Source organism: Prosopis cineraria, unplaced genomic scaffold (genome assembly GCF_029017545.1).
Source record: "Prosopis cineraria cultivar Desert tree isolate PC_DT_omini unplaced genomic scaffold, ASM2901754v1 PC2, whole genome shotgun sequence".
NCBI classification, from domain to species: domain Eukaryota; kingdom Viridiplantae; phylum Streptophyta; class Magnoliopsida; order Fabales; family Fabaceae; genus Prosopis; species Prosopis cineraria.
The window spans coordinates 26,815,607-26,839,494 of NW_026555333.1; the positions used below are offsets into that span (position 1 = coordinate 26,815,607).

At 35.9% G+C, this 23,888-nt stretch overlaps 2 protein-coding genes across 7 annotated transcripts in view; both read right to left on the reverse strand.

Moving 5' to 3' along the window:
- LOC129302201 (uncharacterized) lies at nt 1–5,865 on the reverse strand. 4 transcript variants are annotated; one of them, XM_054940905.1, is made up of 5 exons: nt 4,889–5,865; nt 4,126–4,782; nt 2,826–3,473; nt 1,823–2,632; nt 1–831 (listed from the first exon to the last, which is right to left on the reverse strand). In XM_054940905.1, the coding sequence occupies exons 1-5, from the start codon at nt 5,729–5,731 to the stop codon at nt 268–270; spliced, it is 3,522 nt and encodes a 1,173-aa protein (XP_054796880.1). In that variant the 5' UTR covers nt 5,732–5,865; the 3' UTR covers nt 1–267. The 4 variants fall into 4 exon arrangements, with proteins under 4 accessions (XP_054796880.1, XP_054796879.1, XP_054796883.1 ...); XM_054940904.1 differs by having other exon boundaries at nt 1–834; XM_054940908.1 differs by having other exon boundaries at nt 1–834; nt 4,879–5,012.
- Nucleotides 5,756–23,888, reverse strand: part of LOC129302202 (disease resistance protein At4g27190-like) — a 23,114-nt gene continuing 4,981 nt past the window's right edge. For 2 of the 3 annotated variants that reach the window (XM_054940911.1, XM_054940909.1), the window contains one exon: nt 5,756–7,969. In XM_054940911.1, coding sequence (XP_054796886.1) covers nt 5,756–7,954 — 2,199 coding nt within the window. In that variant the 5' untranslated portion in view covers nt 7,955–7,969. Of the gene's footprint in view, nt 7,970–19,111; nt 19,184–23,888 lie in introns of all 3 variants that reach the window. The other variant, XM_054940910.1, reaches the window with a different exon arrangement.

Here is a 23,888-nt window from a genome sequence, read left to right on the forward strand (position 1 = left end):
TTTCAGCAAACTCGTACATATATTCCTTTTATCAATAATAAATGCGTATAAATTACTTTAATTGAGGTAACTTTAATTTGAATAGCATATATCAATATACATCTGTACATATATGAGCGCGCGCGCGCAGGAGCTTCCTTTCACTACAACTACTAACGAGTAATGCTCCAACTAGGAACTAAATCTTGAGCTCCACGCAATAATAGAAGCAGTGCTAAACACAATTTTGCAAACTAGACATCTTCCAACAGTTTATATTAATTACATTTACATTAACAATGGCTTCCTAGCTTCCTCTAAAACAAGCTTCTCAACTTGTTTTGGTGGATGGTTAAAGTAGTGGTAACCAGGCCACGCTTGCAATGCTAACTTGGCAAGCAAGTCTGCCACCACATTGCCCTCCGGCTTGCGATGCGCAAGCCAAACCTTCCAGTTCCTACCTAGCATACTAAATATTAAGTATACAAGTTCCTCTTCTGCTTCTGCTAGGAATCTTTCCTGCACATCCTTCCCAAACAGTCTCACAACTTGCAGAGAATCTGTCTCTAGTATAGCTCTGCGAAACCCAGCATCCCAAGCTCCCTTGAGTCCCATGATGCAGGCCCAAAGTTGTGCATTTAAGCTGTTTCCTCTGCCAATATGATGCATGAACCCATGAACAAAGTTCCCATTATGGTCTCTGATCAGACCACCACAGCCTGCTATCTTGTTCACTTCATCAAAAGCCCCATCAACTTTGATAGTAATCCAACCATTACATGGAGGATTCCATGCTAGCTTAAGGCCAAGCCTCACATTTTGATTAAAACCAGGCTGAGAATTTCTCCGTGCCTTCTACATTACCAAAAAGTGTCAGTTCTTGTATTGTCAACTTTTGATGAGTTAATAATCATAGCAAGGCGTGATGACTTTCTTTTTTTACATGTAATTTTACAATTAAGTACTCCCTCCGTTTCAAAATATAAGATATTTTTAACCAAATTTCACTCCCAATAAAATATTTATTTGTCTTCAAGCTAATCCTATCTTTCCGTATTTACCCCTATTTAATAGGGTGTTTCATTCTGAAATAAATATAAAGTGATTATTCAATAAGGGTGCTTTAAAAAAAAAAGTAATGATTACACTTTGAAAGACTAAAAATGCCTTCAACAATGATCACTCCTTAAAAGACTAAAAATGTCTTACATTTTTAACATCCAACTCCTCAAAATATGTCTTACGTTTGAATGAAGGGACTATACATTATCAGTGTATGCTAAACTGAAAGTGAAGGCAATTCTTATTTTAGCCAAATAAATATGTGATGCTACTCTTGCCAAAGAAATAGAACTAACTTGTGTCAATCCTATCAAGAAAATGGAAATGATGATGCCTTCAAAATTTAAAACAAACAACATGCATAAAAACATGTGATGTTAAAATATGAACAGAGAACTAATATAAGACAGAATTTCAAATTATAAGATTGTTTTTATGTAAACATTTTTTCAAGAAAAGAACCACCCTTTTTTGCCAGCAACAAAAAGTGGAAGAAAAAACCTTCAACACAAAACCCTTATAGCAATAGATGTGTGTCATGCGTGGTCTTTTTTTTTTTTTTTATTTGAGTGAATGTGGTCATTTTAATTTTTAATGATTTGAAAATTATTTGTAAGATATTTAATTGTAAGACATGATTAGAAGTGTGCATTCTACCTCAGGTTCCATCTAAATGAAAAACCCTCCTGTTGACGATGAAGGAAAGAGTTCTCAATTTTCCATGGATACACTTCTTAACACACATGCAATGATATATCGAAGAAGTGTTGTACTTAGTTACCTCTGGTATTGCATCCAAATAAGAAGTGCTAGCTTCAGTGTAGGCGTGATTATATTTAGGACAATCCATGACTACGTATTCATGCCAAGGCTGCAAATTAAACCCAGGTGGCAAAGTAAGGCCGGGCAAAATCTCAAAAAACATTGGTAAACTTTCCAGCACAAGTTTTGTCAGTTTTGGAAATAATGTCTGCTTTCCATCTAGATCTTCAGTTTTAACTCTCAAAACCCTTTCCATTTGACAGCAATCCTTGATTTCAAGAGACTGCAGCTCTGGTAAATGATAGGCCATAAGATCATTGAAAATGCACTTCAACTTGTTGCACTGCTCAACTGTGATTTTACTCAGTTGTGGGAAGCACACTTGTTGGTGACAAACATAAGGGTGACTGAGTTGTGCATTCATGGAATTTGAAGACATGATTTCCTCTAATTCAGCACAATTTGATATCCTCAATGAATGTAACTTGGGTAGACATCTAACAATGCTTGGGGAGCATATAGTTTTTAATTTTGGGCAGCTAGAGATTGATACTCTTGTAAGTTTCTCAAGGCTAAGAAAGTTTTTGAGCCCTTTCCAGATGAATCTTAGCTCAGGTAGATCACATAACTTCAGATACTCCAAGTTGGAGTTCAATGGCTTCAATTCACTGTTACTACCAAGTTCTCCTTCGCCTTGGAAAATTCCTTCTGCTTGACACATACTCAGATGAAGGACTTCTAAGTTTAGAGAAGCTTGCAAAGCTGCACGATGCCTTTGCTTCCATTGTTCATTGGAGGCTTTAGTAATCAACCAGAATATTTGCCTCTTCTACATTCAGTTAAAAGGTATCAAATTTGATCATTTAATAATGAGAAAGTATGATGATCTTCTTTCACTTGTGCACATTTAAGAGACATTGATATGCAGTTATAAGTCAACCTTCAAGTTTAAATTAGCAATATGTAATATTACATTATGAACATTAAATGGTGGATGTCAAAATAACTAGATTGACAATTACCTCTTTTGTGTAATGAAGTGTATTCATATGAGTTCCTCTTTGAGCAAATTTGGGCACTCTATCTACATAGAGCTGTTGAAGTTTGGGAGTTTGAAAGTTAAATCCATGGAAAATGTTAGCAAAGCTTGGCAATTTTTTGAGCTCTATTTTTCTCAAGTCTGGAAGAATGATTTCATCCTGACTGTCACTTCTGTCTTCGCTGCCATGCCTATAAACCTTGTTAGATTGAGAAACCTCTGGTATGTGCACAGCGCTGATTTGTGCATCCTCTGAATTTAAAGATATGATTTCTTCCAATTCCTCACAGTTTGATACTGACAAGGATTGTAACTTGGGTAGGCATCTAATAAAAGCTAAGGAGAAGATTGTTTTGACTTTTGGACACTTCTGAATTGATACATGTGTCAGTTTATCAAGGCTCAAAAATTTTGAGAACCCATTCCAGATAAATTTCAGCTCTGGTAGATCATATAACGTCAAATACCCCAAATTTGAGTTCAATGGCTTCAATTCACTATTACTACTGAGTTCTCCAGCAGCTTGGATTTGGAAAATTCCTTCTTCTCTACTTTTGGTCACATGCAGAACTTCCAAGCTTAGGAAAGCTTCTAAATTGCAAGTGGCAACAATCAACCAAAATACTTGTCTCTACATAAATTTAAAATTGTCAGTCTTATACTGTCATGTTTGATGAGGCATTTATTCAGTAAAAATGATGAGTTTCTTCTCATTCTTCACATTTAGGAGGTATTCAACATGCAATAATTCAGCACAAGTTTTGAACCAGCCACATGTAATATTTTAGTTAAATGTTTAAATTTTGCTAAACAAAGTGATTGATAGTTAAAAAGGAATAAAGTTGGTGGATAAATTATGATCCATGCAAAACTGTGATTTCATAAATGACAAGGGGGAATATGACAGATAAAAATATCTAAATGAAGCAATTACTTTCAAGTATAGATATTGAACAATAAAATACTCTCAAGTTGAAAACGGTATTTGGCCTTCATGCATTCAAAATATTTCAATCATTTTCAAACATGTTAATATTGACTTCACATTACATCTCATGATCAATTTAAAAAAAAAAAAATCATGCACCAACACAATTACTAAAATTGGAAAAGGATAACCATTTCAATAACCAGATAGCTCATGTTTAATTTTTTAATCCTAAGTTATTTTTTTTTTTTTTGCAAATATAATGAAAATTACGCTTACCATTATGAATTTAGAAATTTATACTTGAAAAAAAGTAAATAAACAGAAAAAGTGAAAAAAAAATACTGATCAGTACCTCTGTTGTGTTGTGAGAAGTAGTCACTTGAGTTCCTCTTCTGACACTTGGAGAAAATTCTGGGCATTTACTTATATAAAGTTGTTGAACTTTTGGTGCTTGAAAATTAAACCCTTTGAAAATGTTCCCAAAACTTGGCAAGTTTTGTAGTTCTATTTTTCTTAACTCTGGAAGCATAACTTGGTCTCCGTAATCACTATTGCCTTCACTGCTACATTGAAAAGCCTCTTCTAACTGAGCAGCACATGATACATGTATAAAGCTCAGTTGTGGAAGCATTCTTATCATAGCAACATGGAAAAGGCTTTTCAACTTATTGCACTTCTCAATCCTCAGCTCACTTAGTTTTGGAAAGCAAACTTCTATATTGGATAGACTTTCTGGTTCTGCATTCTCTGCCATAATTTCTTCCAGTTCCTCACAGTTGCATATGCTTAGGAGTGTTAACTCAGGTAGGCTTCTATTGATGACCGTGGAGAAGATTGATTTCAGGTTTGCACAGTTCTCTACCTTTAAACATTGAAGGAACTTGAAACTCAATACTGGTCTTGGAGCAGGACCTGACCATATGAACCTTACCTCAGATAATCCTCCTAACAGTAGTTGTTGCAAATTTGAGGTCAAGTGATTTTGCTGCTCATTGTCAAGCGAAACTCCCTAAAAATAGAATAAAAATGTTTTACAATCTTACGGGGAATGACACATGTAATGAAACTTAGTTCAGAGTTAGAGAGAAGGGGGAAAAACACATACAAATACGTACATTGTTCATATGTCTTTGTTCAGAACCAATAATTATACTAATACATGATGCAGTTAATTTTGGACATCGCTGGCAGTCTAGCTCCTCTAAAGATGGGAACCCCAAATGGTAGCTTTCTGGACATATCCCTAGGAGATTTTCAACATTGTATAGATAGAATACTTTCAAAGGAGGAAGCATGATTTGGACCTGATTTTGATGAGAAGCATTTACCTCATGGTCATATTGGCCAAATACATGTTTCTGTCCAGAGGTAGATTCTATTTCTATCTCTTGCAACTGCAAAAGACCATTTTGGACAAATGATATTGGAAATATAAATTCCAACTTGGGGCAGTCACAAATGGAGAATTTTTTTAATTTATGGAACATTGTGTGAGAATTTTCTCCGGTACTAGTACCATTCCCTCCTTCTCCTGTAATTATATGCCTCAATTGATCACAACCCTGTATCCATAGCTCTTCTAATTGTTCCATACTTCTGGCAACAGACATTGAGAAGAGTGATGCAATTGCTGAAGAATGACGGTTCCATATTTTCAGGATCTTAAGGTTGCATAAGTTACATGTCTCTGGAAATATGTTGTACAGCTGCTTGCAGTTCCCAATGAAAAGTTGTTCTAATTTCTTGAAGAACCCAAGCGCTAGGATGGGAGGGCCTCGACACAGTTCTGACAACTTGTTCATTTCTGATATCTCCAACTTGATCAACTTGGGTAACAAAGCATCTGCTTGAAATGAGGTAGCATGATAATTAGTTGAATCGATGAGGCAATCTATCTTTTTACAAGATTGAAGGCAAAGTTTGGTCAATTCAGCCATGCCTCCCACAACTTGGACCATGTCTGGGATGATATTTTTACAATCTCAAAGAAGATTTTCTAAACAAACAACTTCTGCCCTTTGTAGAAGATTTTGCTTAGATGCACCTAAGTTGGACATACTGAAATCTAGCAGCTGTAAAACTCTGACACTTTCTTCATTATCAAGAGTTTCAAACTTCCCAAGATAGATCACAAACCTCTGCAGACTTGGGAGAGTAACAATATCCTCCATGCGTTGACAATGACATCTCTGAGTATATCCAAATGCATATAACTCTTCCAGTTGTAAACAACTTCCTATTGCTTCATAATTTAAATTTTCAGGAATTTCATAGTGAGACAAATCCAGCAACTTCAATTTGCTGAGTTTCTCCATTCCTTTAGGCAAATCCTTAAAGTAACAATTTGATAAGTCAAGAATCTCAAGCCTTGTTAGGCTCACTATAAATGACATATCACCTAAGTCCCATCCTCTCAAGCGCAAAGCCCGAAGATTAGTCAAGCAATGGGTTGACTGAGGCAATAATAAGGGAGTTTGATAAAATGAATTGATCATGGCCATAACCTTGAGCCTCTTCACTCCTTCAAAAGATGGCAACATAAAATTCAGAGAATTCTGTTGCATTGTATTTATCAAAAGAATCTCGAGCTTTGGAGCATCTAAATGATGATAAATTGTATCAATTTCCTTGCACCATGAAGATACTGCAAAAGAATCTTTCATAGCTCCATCCTCTGCCAAGCTATTAAGATCTTTTGTGAGATCCACCAGAATTTTTTGATGCACTGATTTCGAAGCTATCCACAAAGCTACATCACGAACCATATCATGCATCTTCACATAATGTTCACTTTGCATTAAATGCAATAGCAAAAAAGAATCTACAAGTTTGTTTATGCCTGCTCTGATCCGGCTCCTTGCTAAGTCAAAGGAATTAAAGGTTCCACATAAACCTAGGCCCACACCATATTTAATCAAATCCTCTATAAAAATTTCATGGTCTTCAGGAAACAAAGAACATAATAACAAGAGCATCTCAGCTTCTTTGTTTCTCAAATAATCATAACTTAGTTTGAGGCAATTGTAGGCACATCCTACTCCTTCTCCCTCATGATCATCAAAAGGTTCTGAACCTCTTAAGCTCTCCAATGCCACCTTCCACTCATCATCACCTTTTCCTTTTAAGGAGCATGCCACAGCTTCAATTGCAATGGGTAACCCTTTGCATTCATTAGAAACTTCCCGTGCAACTTTTAAGAGATTGCATGAGAACCTATTACCAATTCTTGCATGCTTTTGGAACAAGATCCAAGCTTCCCCTTGAGATAAGAGATTTAGTATAATCTCCCTTTGACACTCCATTGAAGCGCATACTTGTCGAAGACGTGTTGTAAGAAGGACCTTGAAGTTGAGAATGCTGTTGTCATCTAAGAGAAATCCTATACTCTCCAAATTGAGCTTTGCCCATACATCATCCACAATTAGAAGAACTCGTTTCTCTTCTTTTAGCCTCAGCCATAGCCTTTGTGCTCTTCCTTCTTCGATTTCTTCTTTCAGTGTCATGCAGAGCATGTCAGCAATTTTTCCTTGAATACCTCTAACATTTGGTGTTTGAGAAACAGTAACGAAAATAACCCGATCACACAAATTCAACTGCAAAGCTTTTCTGCCAACTTCTTTTGCAAGATTTGTTTTCCCAGATCCTCCCATCCCATACAACCCTATCATGTAAGTGTTGTCATCTTGTATTGCCTCCATGAGCTGGTTGTAAGCTTCTTTTGTAGATTCAAAATAAGTAAAATTTAGGGAAGAGATGTATTCAATGCTTGGAAGAGGACCAAGGTGAGAAAATGGCTCAAACTTGCCATTATTTTTTAAACATGCAATTCTCTTTATCTTCTTCACCATTTCCTTACATAGACAATATCTTCTCCAAGTAGGAATTTGTCCTTGACAGCAATGGTTTTCTTTCATTTCTTGTTCCAGCCGCTCCACTTCTACCAGCAGATTTTTCACATCATTCAACCACTTCTCTACAGATTTTTCGATTATTTCAGTTCTCTCCTTTGCTTGCTCCACAAGACTTAGGATACGATCCCTTTCTGATACCAACTCATTCTTTTCATTGCCAAGGTTTTTAACTACATTTTTAACACAAAAAATATATTGTGCTTGGCGAATTGTTGGTTTCACCAAACCTTCAGCAACTTTAGCCCCAATAGAAATTACAATATCCGCCATTAAAACAAAGGCAACCTGCAGTAAGATTGGCGTAAAGATTTATTGATGATGCTAATATATGATGACATTGTAGAAACTATTGGGTGAGGGACGCCTGTTACTATCTTACATTGTTGCGTGATAGATCAAATTGAACCAAAAAAGAATTATCACAAGGAATCTGCTTGTTTAATTGAATTTCTTTTTCCCCAAAAGATCTTCTTATTTTCTTAAATGTTATTCTATATAATCTAGTTCATATTTTTTTTATATGAAATAATTAAACTAATCAAAACTACAGCATTTAATTTCTATGATAGTGATGACAACAATGATAAAAACTAACATGATAAATTTAGCATAATAGCTGTGACATCATGATATAAAAATAATGTGATTGCAATATAAGAAAATTCATTACTAAGTGTTTCAATGTCTTGTGGAGTTATCCAATAATAGCAACAGCATTTACAAAGTTGAAACCTAAAAATAACAGCAAATTATCTTGAAGAAGGCATAAATGATAACAATGGAGGAGGAAAAAAAGCAATTGCTCTCTTGAAAAATTGTAAAAACCAGGAATAAAATTAAAATTCATTAAGATAATGCTTTAAAGTTTAACCTCTATATAGGAGCTTGAGAACTAGATTGCTATACATGAGTCTATGACATGTTGGAAATAACAATCTAGCATTAATTTCCAGCATTGATATAGCATTTAAACATTTAGGGAGTACTCCCTCTGGTCCCTGTTGTAACATACTTCTAACTCCTACTGAAACTAAAAAAAAAAAGTAGTTAAGTCATTAATTTTGTATGAAAATAAAATAAACTTTCAATTTTACCCCTATTTAAATGAAAAAATTTTAAATTTGCATTTCATTCTCTCTCATAGTTAAGGAGTTTAAATAGCAATAATATTAAAAAAATGTAATTAATACCCTATCAAGTGCCTTACATTAATGACCAAAAAATCCTTCTTGAAGGCACCTATAATAGGGACCAAAGTAATCTAGGTCAACCAACCCCTGTTTGGACTTTAGGCTGCATTTGGTACAAATGAATGGGAGTTTGAGCACTGCAAAATGATTGAATAGAGAGCCCCAGGATTTTTTTTTTTATTTTTTTTTTAGAGAAGTGCACTGTGGTGGGGCGGTGTTGTGGTGATGAAAGATGTGTCCTAAGGAAACAGAGCGCTTAGGAGTTGCAATGGTTTCCTCATCAACCCTCCGAGTTTGCTCAGGTGGTTGTTTTTTTGGCTTATACCCTTGGTTTTGGGTTATTGAAGAGTTAGTTATAAGGATATAAATGGCCGTTGGGTTATGAAAAGTCTTAATTTACTTGTACTTTCAAGATCATTCCTTTTTCTTGAATGTGAAAGAATTCATTGCCCCAAAATTATTACAAGGCAGCACTTAGTTAGCAGAAGTACTAGGCTGCAGAAACAAAGGAGTGGAGCTGAAAGAGTAAAAACAAAAGCTTAAAGAGAGTGACAAGAACTATATAGAAGTCAGGAGATTTGTGACAGTCATTGCTCTGATGGTGTGTTGCATTAATGCCAATATTTCATTCACAAGCTTTACCCCGATGAAGGAGGCATTAGCAGAAAAGCGTTTGTTTCTAGCTTTGCATAGATTCCAGTAGAGCAAGCTGAAAGCAACATACCAAGAAGGGATGCTGCTTTGAGTCTTCATGTTGGTGATCATTGATTACTCTCTAATTGTTAATATACTTTAGATGGTTTTGTTAGAAACTTACAGAGTTATTTAGGGCAGTTTTATTTATTCAACTCATTTAGATCTTAGTTCATCGTGCTTTGTAAACATTTTGTTTTCTTTTAATCTTTACAATTTGTGAGTATTTTTAGTCTTAATATGACCCGAACCAATATCTCCACAGAAACAGCAATAAAGACAATAATAACAATAAATGAGGGGAAAATGTTGAGGTTTTGATATTAATAAATTGAGAGAAACCGAATCAGAGTTACAAGTCTTCCTCTGATTCTGGCCAAAACCCTATCTCCCCTGAATGATCACAAAAGTAACAACATTACAAGCTCAAACCTCACAAGAGGGTTCACTCCTTCTGGCATTCGAGAGGCCAGTCTCTCCTCTCCCTTCTCTTCCTCTTTCCCCAGATATCCCCATAATACAAGCAAAAAGATAAAATATACCCACAGCATGGACAGCATGGCTTCCCCCCTAGCCCATACCTCCCAAAAGATCTTAGTTATGGTCAAAGATCCCACGCTACTGTTCGTTACGGCTAGAGACCGAAGGATAAACCTCTGGACCAGTTACCATTATTCTACTAGAGTCATTCTTCCCCTTTGACTTCCTTTGATAAGTCTTAGTAAAATAATGAGGGGCTCTATCATTACCTTCCCCTAAAAGTTTCACCTTGTCCTCAAGGGGAAATGCTGGAAATTGCTTGCAAATCAGGTCTGCACCTTCCCAGGAATTTTCAAATTCAGGTAAATCGTGCCATTTAACCAGCACTTCTTGCTGTCCATTCATAAGCCGACGAACTCTTCGAATATCTTCGGGCTGCACCTGTAGTTCTAGTTCACTAGAAAGGGCCGGAGGAATGGTAGGGTTCACCACCATCGAAGGCACAGATTGTTTCAGTTGTGAAACATGAAAAACCGGGTGAATACGAGCTGTGGGTGGCAATTCCAGTTTGTAGGCTACATTCCCAACTTTCGCAAGAACCTTGAAAGGGCCATAAAAACGAGGGCTCAACTTTTCATTGACTCTCTTAGCCAATGTTTTCAGCCTGTAGGGTCTCAATTTCACAAAGACAAAATCTCCAACATTGAACTGGACATCTCTTCTATGTTTATTGGCTTGCTCTTTCATTTTGCTTTGAGCCTTAGCCAAATTATCCCGCAAAAGGGAGATGATCTGATTCCGAACCTGAATTTGCTCGTTTACATCCTCTATAGCTGAGGGTTCACCACTCAACTTCAAGAATGCTGGAGGATCCCGACCATACACCGCTTTAAAGGGTGTCATACCGGCTGCCCCATGATAGGAAGTATTATACCAATACTCAGCCCAAGATAGCCATTTAGCCCATTGTGAAGGCTTTTCGTTTGCAAAGCAACGCAAGTAAGTTTCCAAGCTTCGATTGATCACCTCAGTTTGTCCATCTGATTCTGGATGGTAAGAGGAACTGAGACAGAGTTGTGTGCCGGCTTGCTTGAACAATTCCTGCCAAAAGTGGCTTATAAAAACCCTGTCCCGATCTGAAACAATAGTTTTAGGAAACCCATGCAACTTGACAATCTCCCTTATAAAGCTTTCAGCAACATCTTTGGCAGAAAAAGGGTGGGATAATGGGAAAAAATGGCCATATTTAGTAAGTCTGTCCACCACAACTAGTATTGTGTCATACCTCTTGGATTTAGGAAGTCCAGTAATAAAATCCATGCTAATATCCTCCCACACATTTTGTGGAATGGGCAATGGTTGCAGCAGTCCAGCCGGGGATAAAGCTTGGTATTTATTCTTCTGGCACACCTCACAACTTGCCACATATTGCTGGACATCTCTTTTCATTCCCTCCCAATACACTACATTGGACAGCCGCTTGTAGGTGCGTAAGTAGCCCGAATGGCCCCCCATTGGGGAGTCATGATATTCTTTGAGGAGCAAAGGAATTCTGGTGGACTCCCTTGGTAGAACTAACCTCTCCTTGTAGTGTAGACATCCATGTATCAAGCTGTAACCTTCTACCCCCTCTTTATTGGTAGGTAATGAGTTGCTGCAGAATTTTGCTCAATTTCGGGTCAGCTAGTACCTCTCTTTCCCATTCTTCCACATCATCATACTGCCATAATGAAAATCCCATTAGTTCAAGTGACTCATCTTGCCTAGACAGAGCATCAGCAGCCCTATTCTCTTTCCCGGGCTTATACACAATTTCGAATTTGAATCCCATCAATCTGGAGACCCATTTTTGCTGGTTCTCGTCAACTACTCTTTGCTCCAGCAGGTATTTCAGAGCCTTTTGATCAATGCGGATGGTAAATTTGTGCCCCCAAAGATAATGTCGCCACTTCTTGACTGCCATTACAATAGCCATAAGCTCCCTTTCGTAAATAGAGCATTGTTGAGCCCTATTTGAAAGCTTTTGACTATAATAAGCCACTGGTCTGCCTTGTTGCATCAAAACAGCCCCTACTCCCGTTCCCGATGCATCAGTTTCTAACTCAAAAGGAATGGAGAAATCAGGCATAGCAAGCACGGGTAGTGTAGTCATGGTTGTTTTGAGTTGATCAAAAGCTTTTTCTGCTTCTTGGGACCACTTAAAAGAATCCTTCTTGAGTAGTTCAGTAAGAGGACTAGTGATTTTCCCATAATTCTTGACAAATCGTCGATAGTATCCAGTCAGCCCTAGGAATCCCCTTAATGATTTTACATTCTTAGGTTTAGGCCAATTCACCATGCTTTCTATCTTGCTTGGATCGGCTTGCACCCCTTCTTTTGATATTAAATGGCCTAAATATTCAATCTTTGGTTGCACAAAACTGCATTTCTTTAAATTAATAACCAGCTGGTTTTCCTTCAAAATAGAGAAAACAGTCTCCAAATGCTTCAAATGTGAGGTTAGGCCATCACTGTATATGAGAATGTCATCAAAAAACACCAACACAAACTTGCGCAAGTACTCTCGAAATACCTCATTCATCAATGATTGAAAAGTGGAGGGAGCATTAGTTAATCTGAAAGGCATCACCTTAAATTCATAGTGCCCCTCATGTGTTCGGAATGCTGTTTTAGGCTCATCCCCAGCCTTGATTCGTATTTGGTGGTACCCAGATTTTAAATCTAGCTTGGAAAAAATTGTAGCTCCCTTCAATTCATCTAGCAACTCGTCAATGGCTGGGATTGGGAACTTATCCGGAACAGTAATTTTATTTAAGGCTCTATAATCAACACAGAACCTCCAACTTCCGTCTTTCTTCTTAACTAACAGTACCGGGCTTGAATAAGGACTAGTACTTGGCTGAATAATTCCTGACTTCAGCATATTTGTCACCAAGTTTTCTATTTCATTCTTCTGCAAATGAGGGTACCGGTAAGGCCTGATATTTGGTGGCTGCTCCCCTGGCTTAATTATGATAGCGTGGTCTTGTGCTCGCGGAGGGGGTAGGCCTTCCAAAACCTTGCAGACTGTAGGAAATTTTTCTAGTAAATTCTGAATTTCTGGGCTCAAGACTGTTGTATCTTCAGTGCTGCTACTAATCCCTTTATATTCAATTAGAAACCCTTCTCCTTTCTTACCTACTAAACGAATTAGAGACCTGAATGTGGTTTGGGCTCGAGTAAGGGAGGGGTCCCCTTGCAAGCATACTCTCTTATCCTTGTTGCCAATTTTCATCGTTAATTGGTTCCAATTAACCTTTACATCTCCTAAGGATTTCAGCCATTCCATTCCCAGCACTACATCAACTCCACTCAGCTTAAAAGGGTAGAAAGTTTGGACTATATTAAGATTCTGAACACTTAAACATAGATCCTTACAACGCCTCTTCCCTTTTATAGCATACCCATCCCCTACTGTAATGGTGTATTCAGATATTTCATCAAAGGGTAGACTTAACTTACTGTGCAGATCTTCAGCAATGAAATTATGGGTGGCACCACTGTCAATGAGAATGATTATCTGTGTGTCTCCAATCTTTCCCTTGACTTTCATGGTGTGGTTATCACCAAACCCAGCCATGGAATTAAGAGATAATTCCATCTGCGTACCGTCCTCAGTAGGTTCAGAATATCCACCGTCATTTTCGAGTGCTGAATCATCTTCTTCGCCTTCTGTGTTGGCTCCTAACTCCATTATCAACACTTGAAGGTTCTTATTTTTACATTGATGAGTGGGGCTGTATTTGTCTTCACATTTGAAACAAAGCCCAAGCTCTCTGCGTCTTGCAATTTCAGAATCAGGGAGTCGACGAGAATTTCCTCCTCTCCTCGCTGTGGTTCCAGAATTTGTGCTGCTCCCAGCCTTAGAAGGTTCTGTTCCAATGTCATTTTTCTTCGCACTGGACGCGGAAGAAGACGCGACCACACTGGCGTTCCTTCCTCCTTCAGTCACGTGAGTCACGCGTGGAAAATAAGTGACCTGGGTCGGGTCGGGTTTGGATCCGAGATGGGTCCGCTGAACTCGGGTTCCTCTCGTGTCTCTGCAATCTTCCAGCATCCGGTTTCTTTCTTCAATACATACTGCCATTTCCATCAGTTCCCGCAGAGTCGCCGCCTTCGTCACTTTCAGTTCAGCCCTAACCTCTGTCTTGAGTCCAGACCTGAATGCACCGATCAAACACTCCTCGGAAGCTTCCTTTAATGGCGCCGATAATAGTTCAAATTCCTCTACAAATTCTAGCACAGACTTCTCTTGCTTAGCTGTAAATAGTCGTTCATATTCACCGCCGGGTTGTGAAGCGTGGAATCGCCACAGCAACTCCCTTTTAAATTCTGGCCAGTTACTCAATGGTACCCGCGTATCAAGCCACTGGTACCAGTTCACTGCTTTTCCCTCCAGACATACTATTGCTGCTTCGAGCTTCTCATGTTCGGCTATGGAGTTGACGTGAAAGTACCGTTCCACTCTGAAAAGCCACCCGAGAGGATCCTCGCCTGAGAATAAAGGTAGTTCCAGTTTCCGAAACCTTCCTCCCTCTGTCCCACCCCCTGTACTATTCTCAGAAGACTCTGCATGATGAGTGCCTTCTTGTTCTTCCTCACGTGGCCTTGCCACCTTCTTTTCCAGTTGTACCAGAGTATCACTAATAGTCTTCAAGGTTCCCTTGATGTCACTTACATCCTTATTCAATACCCCGACTGCCTCCTTCAACTCTTGTACTTCTCGCTCAGAATACTGCACTTCTTCCGCCATAACTTCTCTTAACTACCCAGAATTCGTACTGCTCTGATGCCAATTAATATGACCTGAACCAATATCTCCACAGAAACAGCAATAAAGACAATAATAACAATAAATGAGGGGAAAATGTTGAGGTTTTGATATTAATAAATTGAGAGAAACCGAATCAGAGTTACAAGTCTTCCTCTGATTCTGGCCAAAACCCTATCTCCCCTGAATGATCACAAAAGTAACAACATTACAAGCTCAAACCTCACAAGAGGGTTCACTCCTTCTGGCATTCGAGAGGCCAGTCTCTCCTCTCCCTTCTCTTCCTCTTTCCCCGGATATCCCCATAATACAAGCAAAAAGATAAAATATACCCACAGCATGGACAGCATGGCTTCCCCCCTAGCCCATACCTCCCAAAAGATCTTAGTTATGGTCAAAGATCCCACGTTACTGTTCCTTACGGCTAGAGACCGAAGGATAAACCTCTGGACCAGTTACCATTATTCTACTAGAGTCATTCTTCCCCTTTGACTTCCTTCGATAAGTCTTAGTAAAATAATGAGGGGCTCTATCATATTTTTATTTTAGGGGACCCTGAGACAAGGGAAAGGATTTGAAGGAAGAGAGAGAGAAGATTCAAAGAGATAAATAACATTTTTCTAATTCTAGTGTGTTTGGGTGTTGAAATTTGCCTTTGAAAGAAGATAATTGCAATTAGACCTTTGATTAAGCAAGGTAAGATTAGAAGCTATCAAATTTGCACTTGACATAGGCATAGGGCCTATTTGGGTAAAGTACTTTCCAACTTTTGCAATGTAATGCTCAAGGACCCTAGGTAATTTTTGTAAGGCTTGTGCATATTTGAATCTTAACTTTGCATATGAGACATCATAGCATTAAATTAGATCATGAGATTTTGTGGATCGAAAGACACTTAAAAAAATCTAATTAAAAGCTTTGATTCTGAAGTTGAAGTTAAACTAGATAACTAGGAGGGAATGAATTGCAGGTATGAAAAGGATTAGAATTCCTAGGGTGTTTCTTAATTCTTGCCTTTCCTTGGAGTTATTCTTATTACTTTTATTTGCATTTCAATTTTCTTCACTAAAATTCACCCTTGGATTGAGTTGCTTAACTAAGATGAAAATGAATTTAATTTGTGCCCAATCCCTCTTACTTTAATTCTGTGTGGGACGACCTTGCTTTCGTTGTACCTTTTCTAATCTGTACACTTGCGTTGCATTTAAAATTAGTGGCAATGAATCATCCATTGCCTAAATGTGAGGTTTAAAAATCATTGGCATACAAAAGCGGGAGGATAAGCTGCCAACAAGTTCTAGTAAGCTTGCAGTCACGAAGAACATGAAGAAGATCTTCTAAAGCATTATGGAAAAATTCACAAGTGTCAATGAGGGACACGTGCAATCATCCATTGCCTAAACATGGTTGAAGAATAAAAAAAATTATTTTTCTTGTTAAAATTTGGAATACAAATTGCAAATTCATTACAACGGAGTTGTAAAATTGAAAGATTGAATTGTAACTTTCTGCAATTTGACACTTGAGACCTAACTTAAATTAATTGATTCTTTTAGAACTTCTCTATCATTCTCCCTATTTTAATTCCCTTTGTTCAAGGGACTTTCCAGAAAAGGAAGATGTTACAATACTGGAGTAAGGATGACATGCTTAACAGAGCAGTCGATTATTAGACATGGTGTAGCTGAGTATTGTGCATTCAAGAAAACTCTTATTCGACTATCGTTGTTTTGTTTTCAAACTTGCGTTAACTTTTGGAAAAGAATAGTTGATTACCAAGAGCAATATTCGAACACAGGTGTTTTGTTTATCTGTGTTTGCTTGTGTAAAACGTATTCAACTATTATGGGCTTTAATGCTCTATATGACTACATAAAGATTAGACTTCATGGTCCTTCTCCTTTGATACACTCATAGTCGACTAGAGTAAAATAGTACTCGGATATGGTGTCCCTGGAAAAATGCAGAACACAAGTGGTTGGGTATTTGTCCTTAGATACAAGAATATGAAAGGCTTATGACTTAGAGAAAATGTTTCTCAAGCGCTTGATAATCGACTACAGTTTATCCTGCTCTTACTAAAGGTTGGAAAGGTCATTTCAATGTCTCAGTATTCAAACTACATAACAGTTGCTTTAATACAAGTCCATTTAATTCACCTAAACAACTAGTTCTTGTGAATAAAGTCTCCAAACTAAACTATCTCCAACGGTTATAATCTCACAATAACTATAAATAGGAGCTTCATTTAGGTCTAGTAGGTTAGAGATTGAGCATGACATTCACTATCTTCAACAACTTTGAGCAATTGTTCATTAATTTCTTGAGTTAAAGAGTTCCAACTAATTTGCTTACTCAACTTCATTGTCTATATCCAATCTCCTAATTAAGAAATTCATACACTTTTACTTGTATTATCATTTCAGGTTGCGTTAAGAGAGAATTGTAAACATCACTGTGAATGTATGAAGTGAAAATTTCATCACAACTTGGTTAAGTTGTGGCGCGGTTCTACTGTGGTACAGGAAGCCATTAAATCTTGGAGATATAATGGGAATTTTAAAATGTGATCTTAAGTATTTAACATAGGTCGAGTGGTCATTTGTATTAAATTAAGTTGTTATTCTAATAAAAAACCAAGTTATTGTTTACATATAACTAAGTTGTCATTTTCCTATACTCTAATTGTCATTTTTTCTCATCTTCCAATACCCAAGTTGTCATTTACTTAAGTTGTAATTTTCTCATAACCAAGTTATAATTTTTCTATATTCAAATTGTTATTGTTATTTCCCATTTTGGACACAAGATATTAGATGTGTGTGTGTGTATAAATATAATATTTTGTACTATTATATCACTAACCATGAGTGGTCTAATGGTTATTTATCATTTTGGCAACCAAGTTGCTAGAGCTCTGGCCCCCGGCAAGTTCCCTGATAACCGGCAGTAGTGGTGAGATGTTCTCCAATGGCAAAGGCCAGCCAGAGATCTGGCAACTAGTAGTGGATGAATTATTTAAAAAAATAAAATAAAATAAATATATTTTTGTAATTGCACGAAAAACTTATTTACAATTAAGAGATTTGAAACTTGGTAGTAACTGATGCATTTCATGAGACTGGGGTAATTGGAATCATTAGTGAGGGTAATTCTTCCTAATAATTTATATAAATGACGACAACAAATATTATGCCAATAGATGAGATCGGCTACATAGATTAAAATAAAATTCCATGATTAAAATAAATAAGAGGTTATGTTCAACAACTTCCATGATTAAAATAAAATTCTACACACAATAGTTGATTGTTGAAGGAATTGTATTTATTTTTTTACCCACAATTATTTTTCTATTGGACAAAATTATGTTTAAAGTACTGTAAAAATTTCTGATTCTTTCATGATTCACCCTTATCAAGATTTGGGTTCAACTCCCACATCAAGAGGAAAAATTGGTGTATGACTATAGATAAGTATGACATTTCATCGCTAAGGTGAATGAGTTAATTTGACTCATTCAAGTGACTAAAATCAAATTGGCTCATTTTGACAATTAAAATCTAGCATTTCAAAATTATAATTTAAAGCATACATGTCCATAATATAATATTTGCAACTCATTTTTTAAAAAAGTTTTGTCATAGTCTAACTATTATTAATATTAGAATAAAAGAGTAAATTGACCCATAAATTATAGCTCCACAAGCATCTCTGACTCCTAAACTCATTTGTTGTCCAATATTTTCTCTCAACTTTTGAAAATGATACAATATATCCCCTACCATTAATAAAAGCTAAATTTCAACTAATAAAATTTTTTTGGTTCTTTTCTATAATTTTTTGGGTCCTTTACTGTAATTTTTTTTTGTTATTTTATGAAATTTTAAGATCCTTTCTTGTCATTTTTTGGTCAACTAACAGTCAAAGTTAATTTTTGATAATAATAGATGTTATATTACACCATTTTCAAAAGTTGAAAGAGAACATTATATCAAAATTAAGTTTAAAATCTCAAAAGCTTCTAAACATATAATTTAGGTGTGCATTTGTTCTTTTACCCTTAATATTAATTCAATATTGTAAGGCTTAATTATTATTTATTTTTTACACCATCTATAATATAATTTTAATGCCCGCTGCATTAGAGATGACGACAAGATAGGCCCATAAAAAAAACTTTTTTTTGTTGGCAATAGACAATAAAAAAGTTAAAACTAAACCAACGTAATATAATTTTTAGGAAAAATATACCTTTTAATCTCTATACTTTGCTCGTATTTTGTTATAGATCTTTATACTTTCATCTTTCAATGTTCTAGGTCCCTAAATGAACAAAATGAACAAAGTATAAGAATCTTGAATGAACGTGAAATACTAAAAAATAAAAGTGTAAGGATCCAAAATACCAAAAAAAAAAATAATGTAGGAACCTATAATAAAACACAAGCAAAGTGTAGAAACCAAAAAATATGTTTCTCTAATTTTTAAAGAAATGCTTAGACCAAACCTAATGGGGAAAAAGATCAAGCAGGCCTAGCCCAACTTTTTCCTTTTTTAAATTTTGGGCCACCTGTTTTTCTGGTGAATATTTTGAGGGCAAATTTTTCCCCACCACTGGTTCACCACTTCACCCTATTAATATTAAAATTGTTTTGAAAAAAAATAAATAAATAAAAGGCGTGGGAAGATCATAGACAAAGGAGTTATATTACTCAAACATAACTTTTATTTTTTGGACCAAACTCAAACATAAATTTTGTCAAAAAGACTAACATTTTTCTATCATCTCCGGATGCAGTTGAAAAAATTATTTAATTTTGGCTACTCGTGTTATCTTGTTTTATTATATTTCTCACTTAACATGTACAATATAATCATTAAGTTTTTATTATAAGGATATCAACAGCGAAACGTGCGTCCCTCAAATAGTATCAGTAATTGTCGGCCAAAAAAATTATTAGTGAGTAATTTTTAAATTTCATACATAGATTAGTAAAAAAAAAATTCATACATAAAGAAAGGATAAAATGAAAAGAAAATTAAAAAAAATATACATTGAATTTAGAAGCTTTTAGATAAATAATGAGAAATTGTTTGAAATCATTGAACCCTGATTTTGATAATTATAAAAATTAAAGAAGTTGTTATTTTGTAAAGAAGTATTAATTGACAAAGTTAAGAAAATAAGGTTTATGTGCTTAAATTCTTTGATTTTCCTTTACCTCAATTCGTTTTTATTTTAGAAATACCTTAAATTGATTCAGGTTGAACTAAGAATTAAATCTTTTATTGAATATGTTCTTGGACATACTGGTATATGTCATTCATACTAATATGTTAATGTCCTACCAAAATAATATGTTAATGTCCTACCAAAATTTCTCACTTCTACCCGTATATCTCAACCTCATGTGAGCCAAACATTTCTACTAGTATGTAGAATTTCTACCCAAAGGCTCAACTTCTACCTAAATGTCAAAGATCTACCCAAATGTCTTTCCTGAGTCTTTACATAACAACTTCCACTAGAATGTTAAGGCTCTACCCAAAGATCTTATTTCTACCCAATTGTCTTCTTTCCTCTTAGCCTTCCAATTTCATGACACTTCTACTGATATATTAGAGACCTATCCAAATGTCTGATTCTTGCCCAAATGTCCTTGGTTCTACTAGTATATGTCTTTAAGGATCAACGTCTTTTGCAATAAATCATTCATATTCATACCAGTATATCACAATTCCTACCGTTATATCTTTGAAGATTTTTTCCTCGTTTTTTTGTTCCTAAATAGAGCATTTCAAAACCACTCAATTGCTAATCCTTTGTGATTTCTTGTGTAGTGTTTATCTTATTATCATTCTAGAATTCTTTTATCACAACCAAGATTAAGATCAAAACTCTTGTTCAAATCCTTGATGAATTCTTTCCACCCATATATCTTTTGTCTGCCAATATAACCTTCCTTTACCTTTTGTTAAAGTATTTAATGCATACAGCCGTTACTTTTCTTAAGGCGCCAATCTGCCTTAAATGATGAAAAACATCAGAGAAATCAAGATGAAGTTACCAATGGTAGACATATGAGTCTAAATGGGTATATTTCTAGAATCAACTATAAATTGGACTCATTTATGAAAAAGAAAAGTGCAAAAAGTAATTGAGCCAACTAATTGCATTCACTTTCTAACTACTTTCTATTAGTACATTCGATATTTTAAATGCTTCATTGATTGTATATTCACTCTGAAAGAGAGATTTATTATAGTAGTGATTCATTATTGAATTCACTATATTCTTTTCTGAATTTCTCATATGAGAGAGACTTACTTAAGCTCAGGGAACTTAAGGAAATTAAAAAGCACCTTTATAAGGAGAAGAGTCACAAATTCAAGGAAAAGTTTAAATTGTACTGAGCCAACTAAAAGCATGGTTTGATTTTGATAAGAGATAGTAAAAAATCTCAAGTATATCTTGCAGATTGGATGTGGACTCAAATGATTAAGAGCTGAACCAGAATAAAGACTCAATGCAAAGCTTCTCTTGCTCATCTCAGATTAATTGGTGATATCATTCCTTCTTTATAACTATATCTACTTATATTATTTTTTTTAATTTTTAATTAGCCAAATTGACTTCTTTCTTGGTGGACCTTGCATAAATGAGTTTTAAAAACTCATTCCAATTTATATTTAATTATCTCGAAGATCTATTTTTAAAATTTTTAGGTCTAAATTTATATCTTAAAAGTATATTGAATTGGACGACCATTCTATTGCGTGATAATCAAGTCCAGGCCATTGACAAAATTTTTATTTTATTTGGGAAAAATAAACCCAGCTAAAGCTCCATTTTCGTTCTATAACTATACATTCCCTCCATCACATTTTTAGGGCATGTTTTAGAAGATTTATTTGATCATATTTATAAGTCATGGTATAGCTTTTTAGGTAATAGTTAAAAATTATTTCTAAAATTGAAAGAAAAAGTAAAATGATATCCTTTTTTGAATTTTTATATTGGGGCATATTTAAATTTTTACACATTTATTCTTTTTTTATATATTAACTTCGCCTATGTTTATAGCCCGTCCCAAGCCCGGGTAAAGGAGGAGGGTTGTGTTAGGCCATCAACAGCCAATGTAAAACTTTGTTGAATCTATCATGAACATGGACAATAGACATTATAATGTTAATGCTAGGTCTTTGCCCGTAAGTAACGCGCTGCATGGCTCGAGTACAGTGATAAGTTAGAGCCGCTGCATCGGCGCCCGGATGTAGTGTTAAATGAGCAAGGGCTACCGCGTCATTCTGGACGCACACGGCTAAAGAGGTTAGTCTATGAGAGCAAAATTAGATTTGGTACTTGGAATGTTAGAACATTGAATTGTAAATCTGTAGAGGTTGTAGGGGTTATGATTCAAAGGAAAATCAATATCCTTTGCCTGCAAGAAACAAAATGGCGTGGAGAAGAAGCTAAGGATATTCAAGGTTTCAAACTTTGGTATACAGGAAAAATAAGCGCACACAATGGAGTAGGCATCATTATGAATAAGGAGTGGAAGAAGAATGTTGTAGAAGTTAACAGAATTGGAGACAGAATTATTTCCTTAAAAATGATAATTGGACGTGAGACTGTTAATATTGTTAGCGCTTATGCGCCGCAAGTCGGGACAGAAGCCAGTGTTAAGGAATTATTTTGGGAGGATCTGGAGGGGTTGATTCGACACATATCACAGAGTGAAAAGATTTTTATTGGAGGAGACTTTAATGGACATGTTGGGAGGGAGGCTGGTTAGTATACGAGAGTGCATGGTGGTTTTGGTTTTGAAGAGCTAAACAATGAAGGACAAACTCTTCTTGATTTCTCATTGGCGTATGATTTTAAGATTGCCAATACTTGTTTCAAGAAGAGAGATGAGCATCTCATCACTTACAAAAATGGAGTCTCAAGGTCACAGATTAATTTTCTTTTGGTTAGGAACACAGATAGAAGACTTTGTAATAATTGCAAGGTGATCCCCGGAAATGCTATAATGACACAACATAGGGTCCTAATCCTTGATGTGTGTATTATGAGTAAAATCCAAAAGCGTCGACAAGTAGCAACACCAAGGATTAGGTGGTGGTAATTAAAAGGTGAGAAGCAAGATATTTTCAAGCGAAATCTTTTGGACAAAGGAATTTGGGAATCTCAGGGAAGTGCTAACATCATGTGGGAGGATATGGCTAAAAAGATACAGGAGGTTGCAAAAATAGTTTTGGGAGAATCAAAAGGTTCTGCTACGAGAAATAAGGAGTCTTGGTGGTGGAATAATAGTGTACAGGACAAAATCAAGTATAAGAAAAACTGTTTTAAAGCCATACATTTGTGTAACAATGAAGAAAATTGGGAGAGGTACCGTATGGCTAAGAAGGAAACTAAGAGAGCTGTGGGTGAAGCTCGTTCTAAAGCTTTTGAAGAATTTTATAAGAGCCTTGAGACGAAGGAAGGAGAACGAAACATTTATAAGATTGCCAAGAGTAGGGAAAGAAAATCAAGGGATCTAGAACAGGTAAGGTGTATTAAGGATAAAGAAGGAAGAATTTTAATTACAGATGATGAAATTAAAAATAGATGGGAGACTTACTTTTCCAAACTTTTCAATGATGGAGAGGTTTCATCTAGTAATTTGAAGGATTTAGTAACTGGTGAAGGAGAACAAAATTTGTCATTCTATCAAATAATACGTGATAAGGAGGTAAAGGAAGCTCTTAAGAAAATGGCAAATGGTAGAGCCAACGGACCTGATTGTATATCTATCGAAGTGTGAAAATGTTTAGGTGAAGAAGGGGTGAGATAGTTAACTAAGTTATTTAATGTGATCTTACGGTCCAAGAAAATGCCTGATGAGTAGAGGAGAAGTACATTAATTCCTATTTATAAAAATAAAGGAGATATTCAGAATTGTACTAACTATAGAAAGATTAAACTCATGAGCCACACAATGAAATTGTGGGAGAAAGTAATTGAGCACAGGTTGAGATTGGA

Coding starts and splice junctions, on each gene's coding strand:
- LOC129302201 (XM_054940904.1), bottom strand. CDS start 5,731: ATGGTCCAAGTTGTGGGAGGCATGGCTGAATTGACCAAACTTTGCCTT. Junction 3,474..4,125: donor CTTCTCACAACACAACAGAG/GTACTGATCAGT, acceptor AAATTTATGTAG/AGACAAGTATTTTGGTTGAT. Junction 835..1,822: donor ATTTGGATGCAATACCAGAG/GTAACTAAGTAC, acceptor TTGGTAATGTAG/AAGGCACGGAGAAATTCTCA.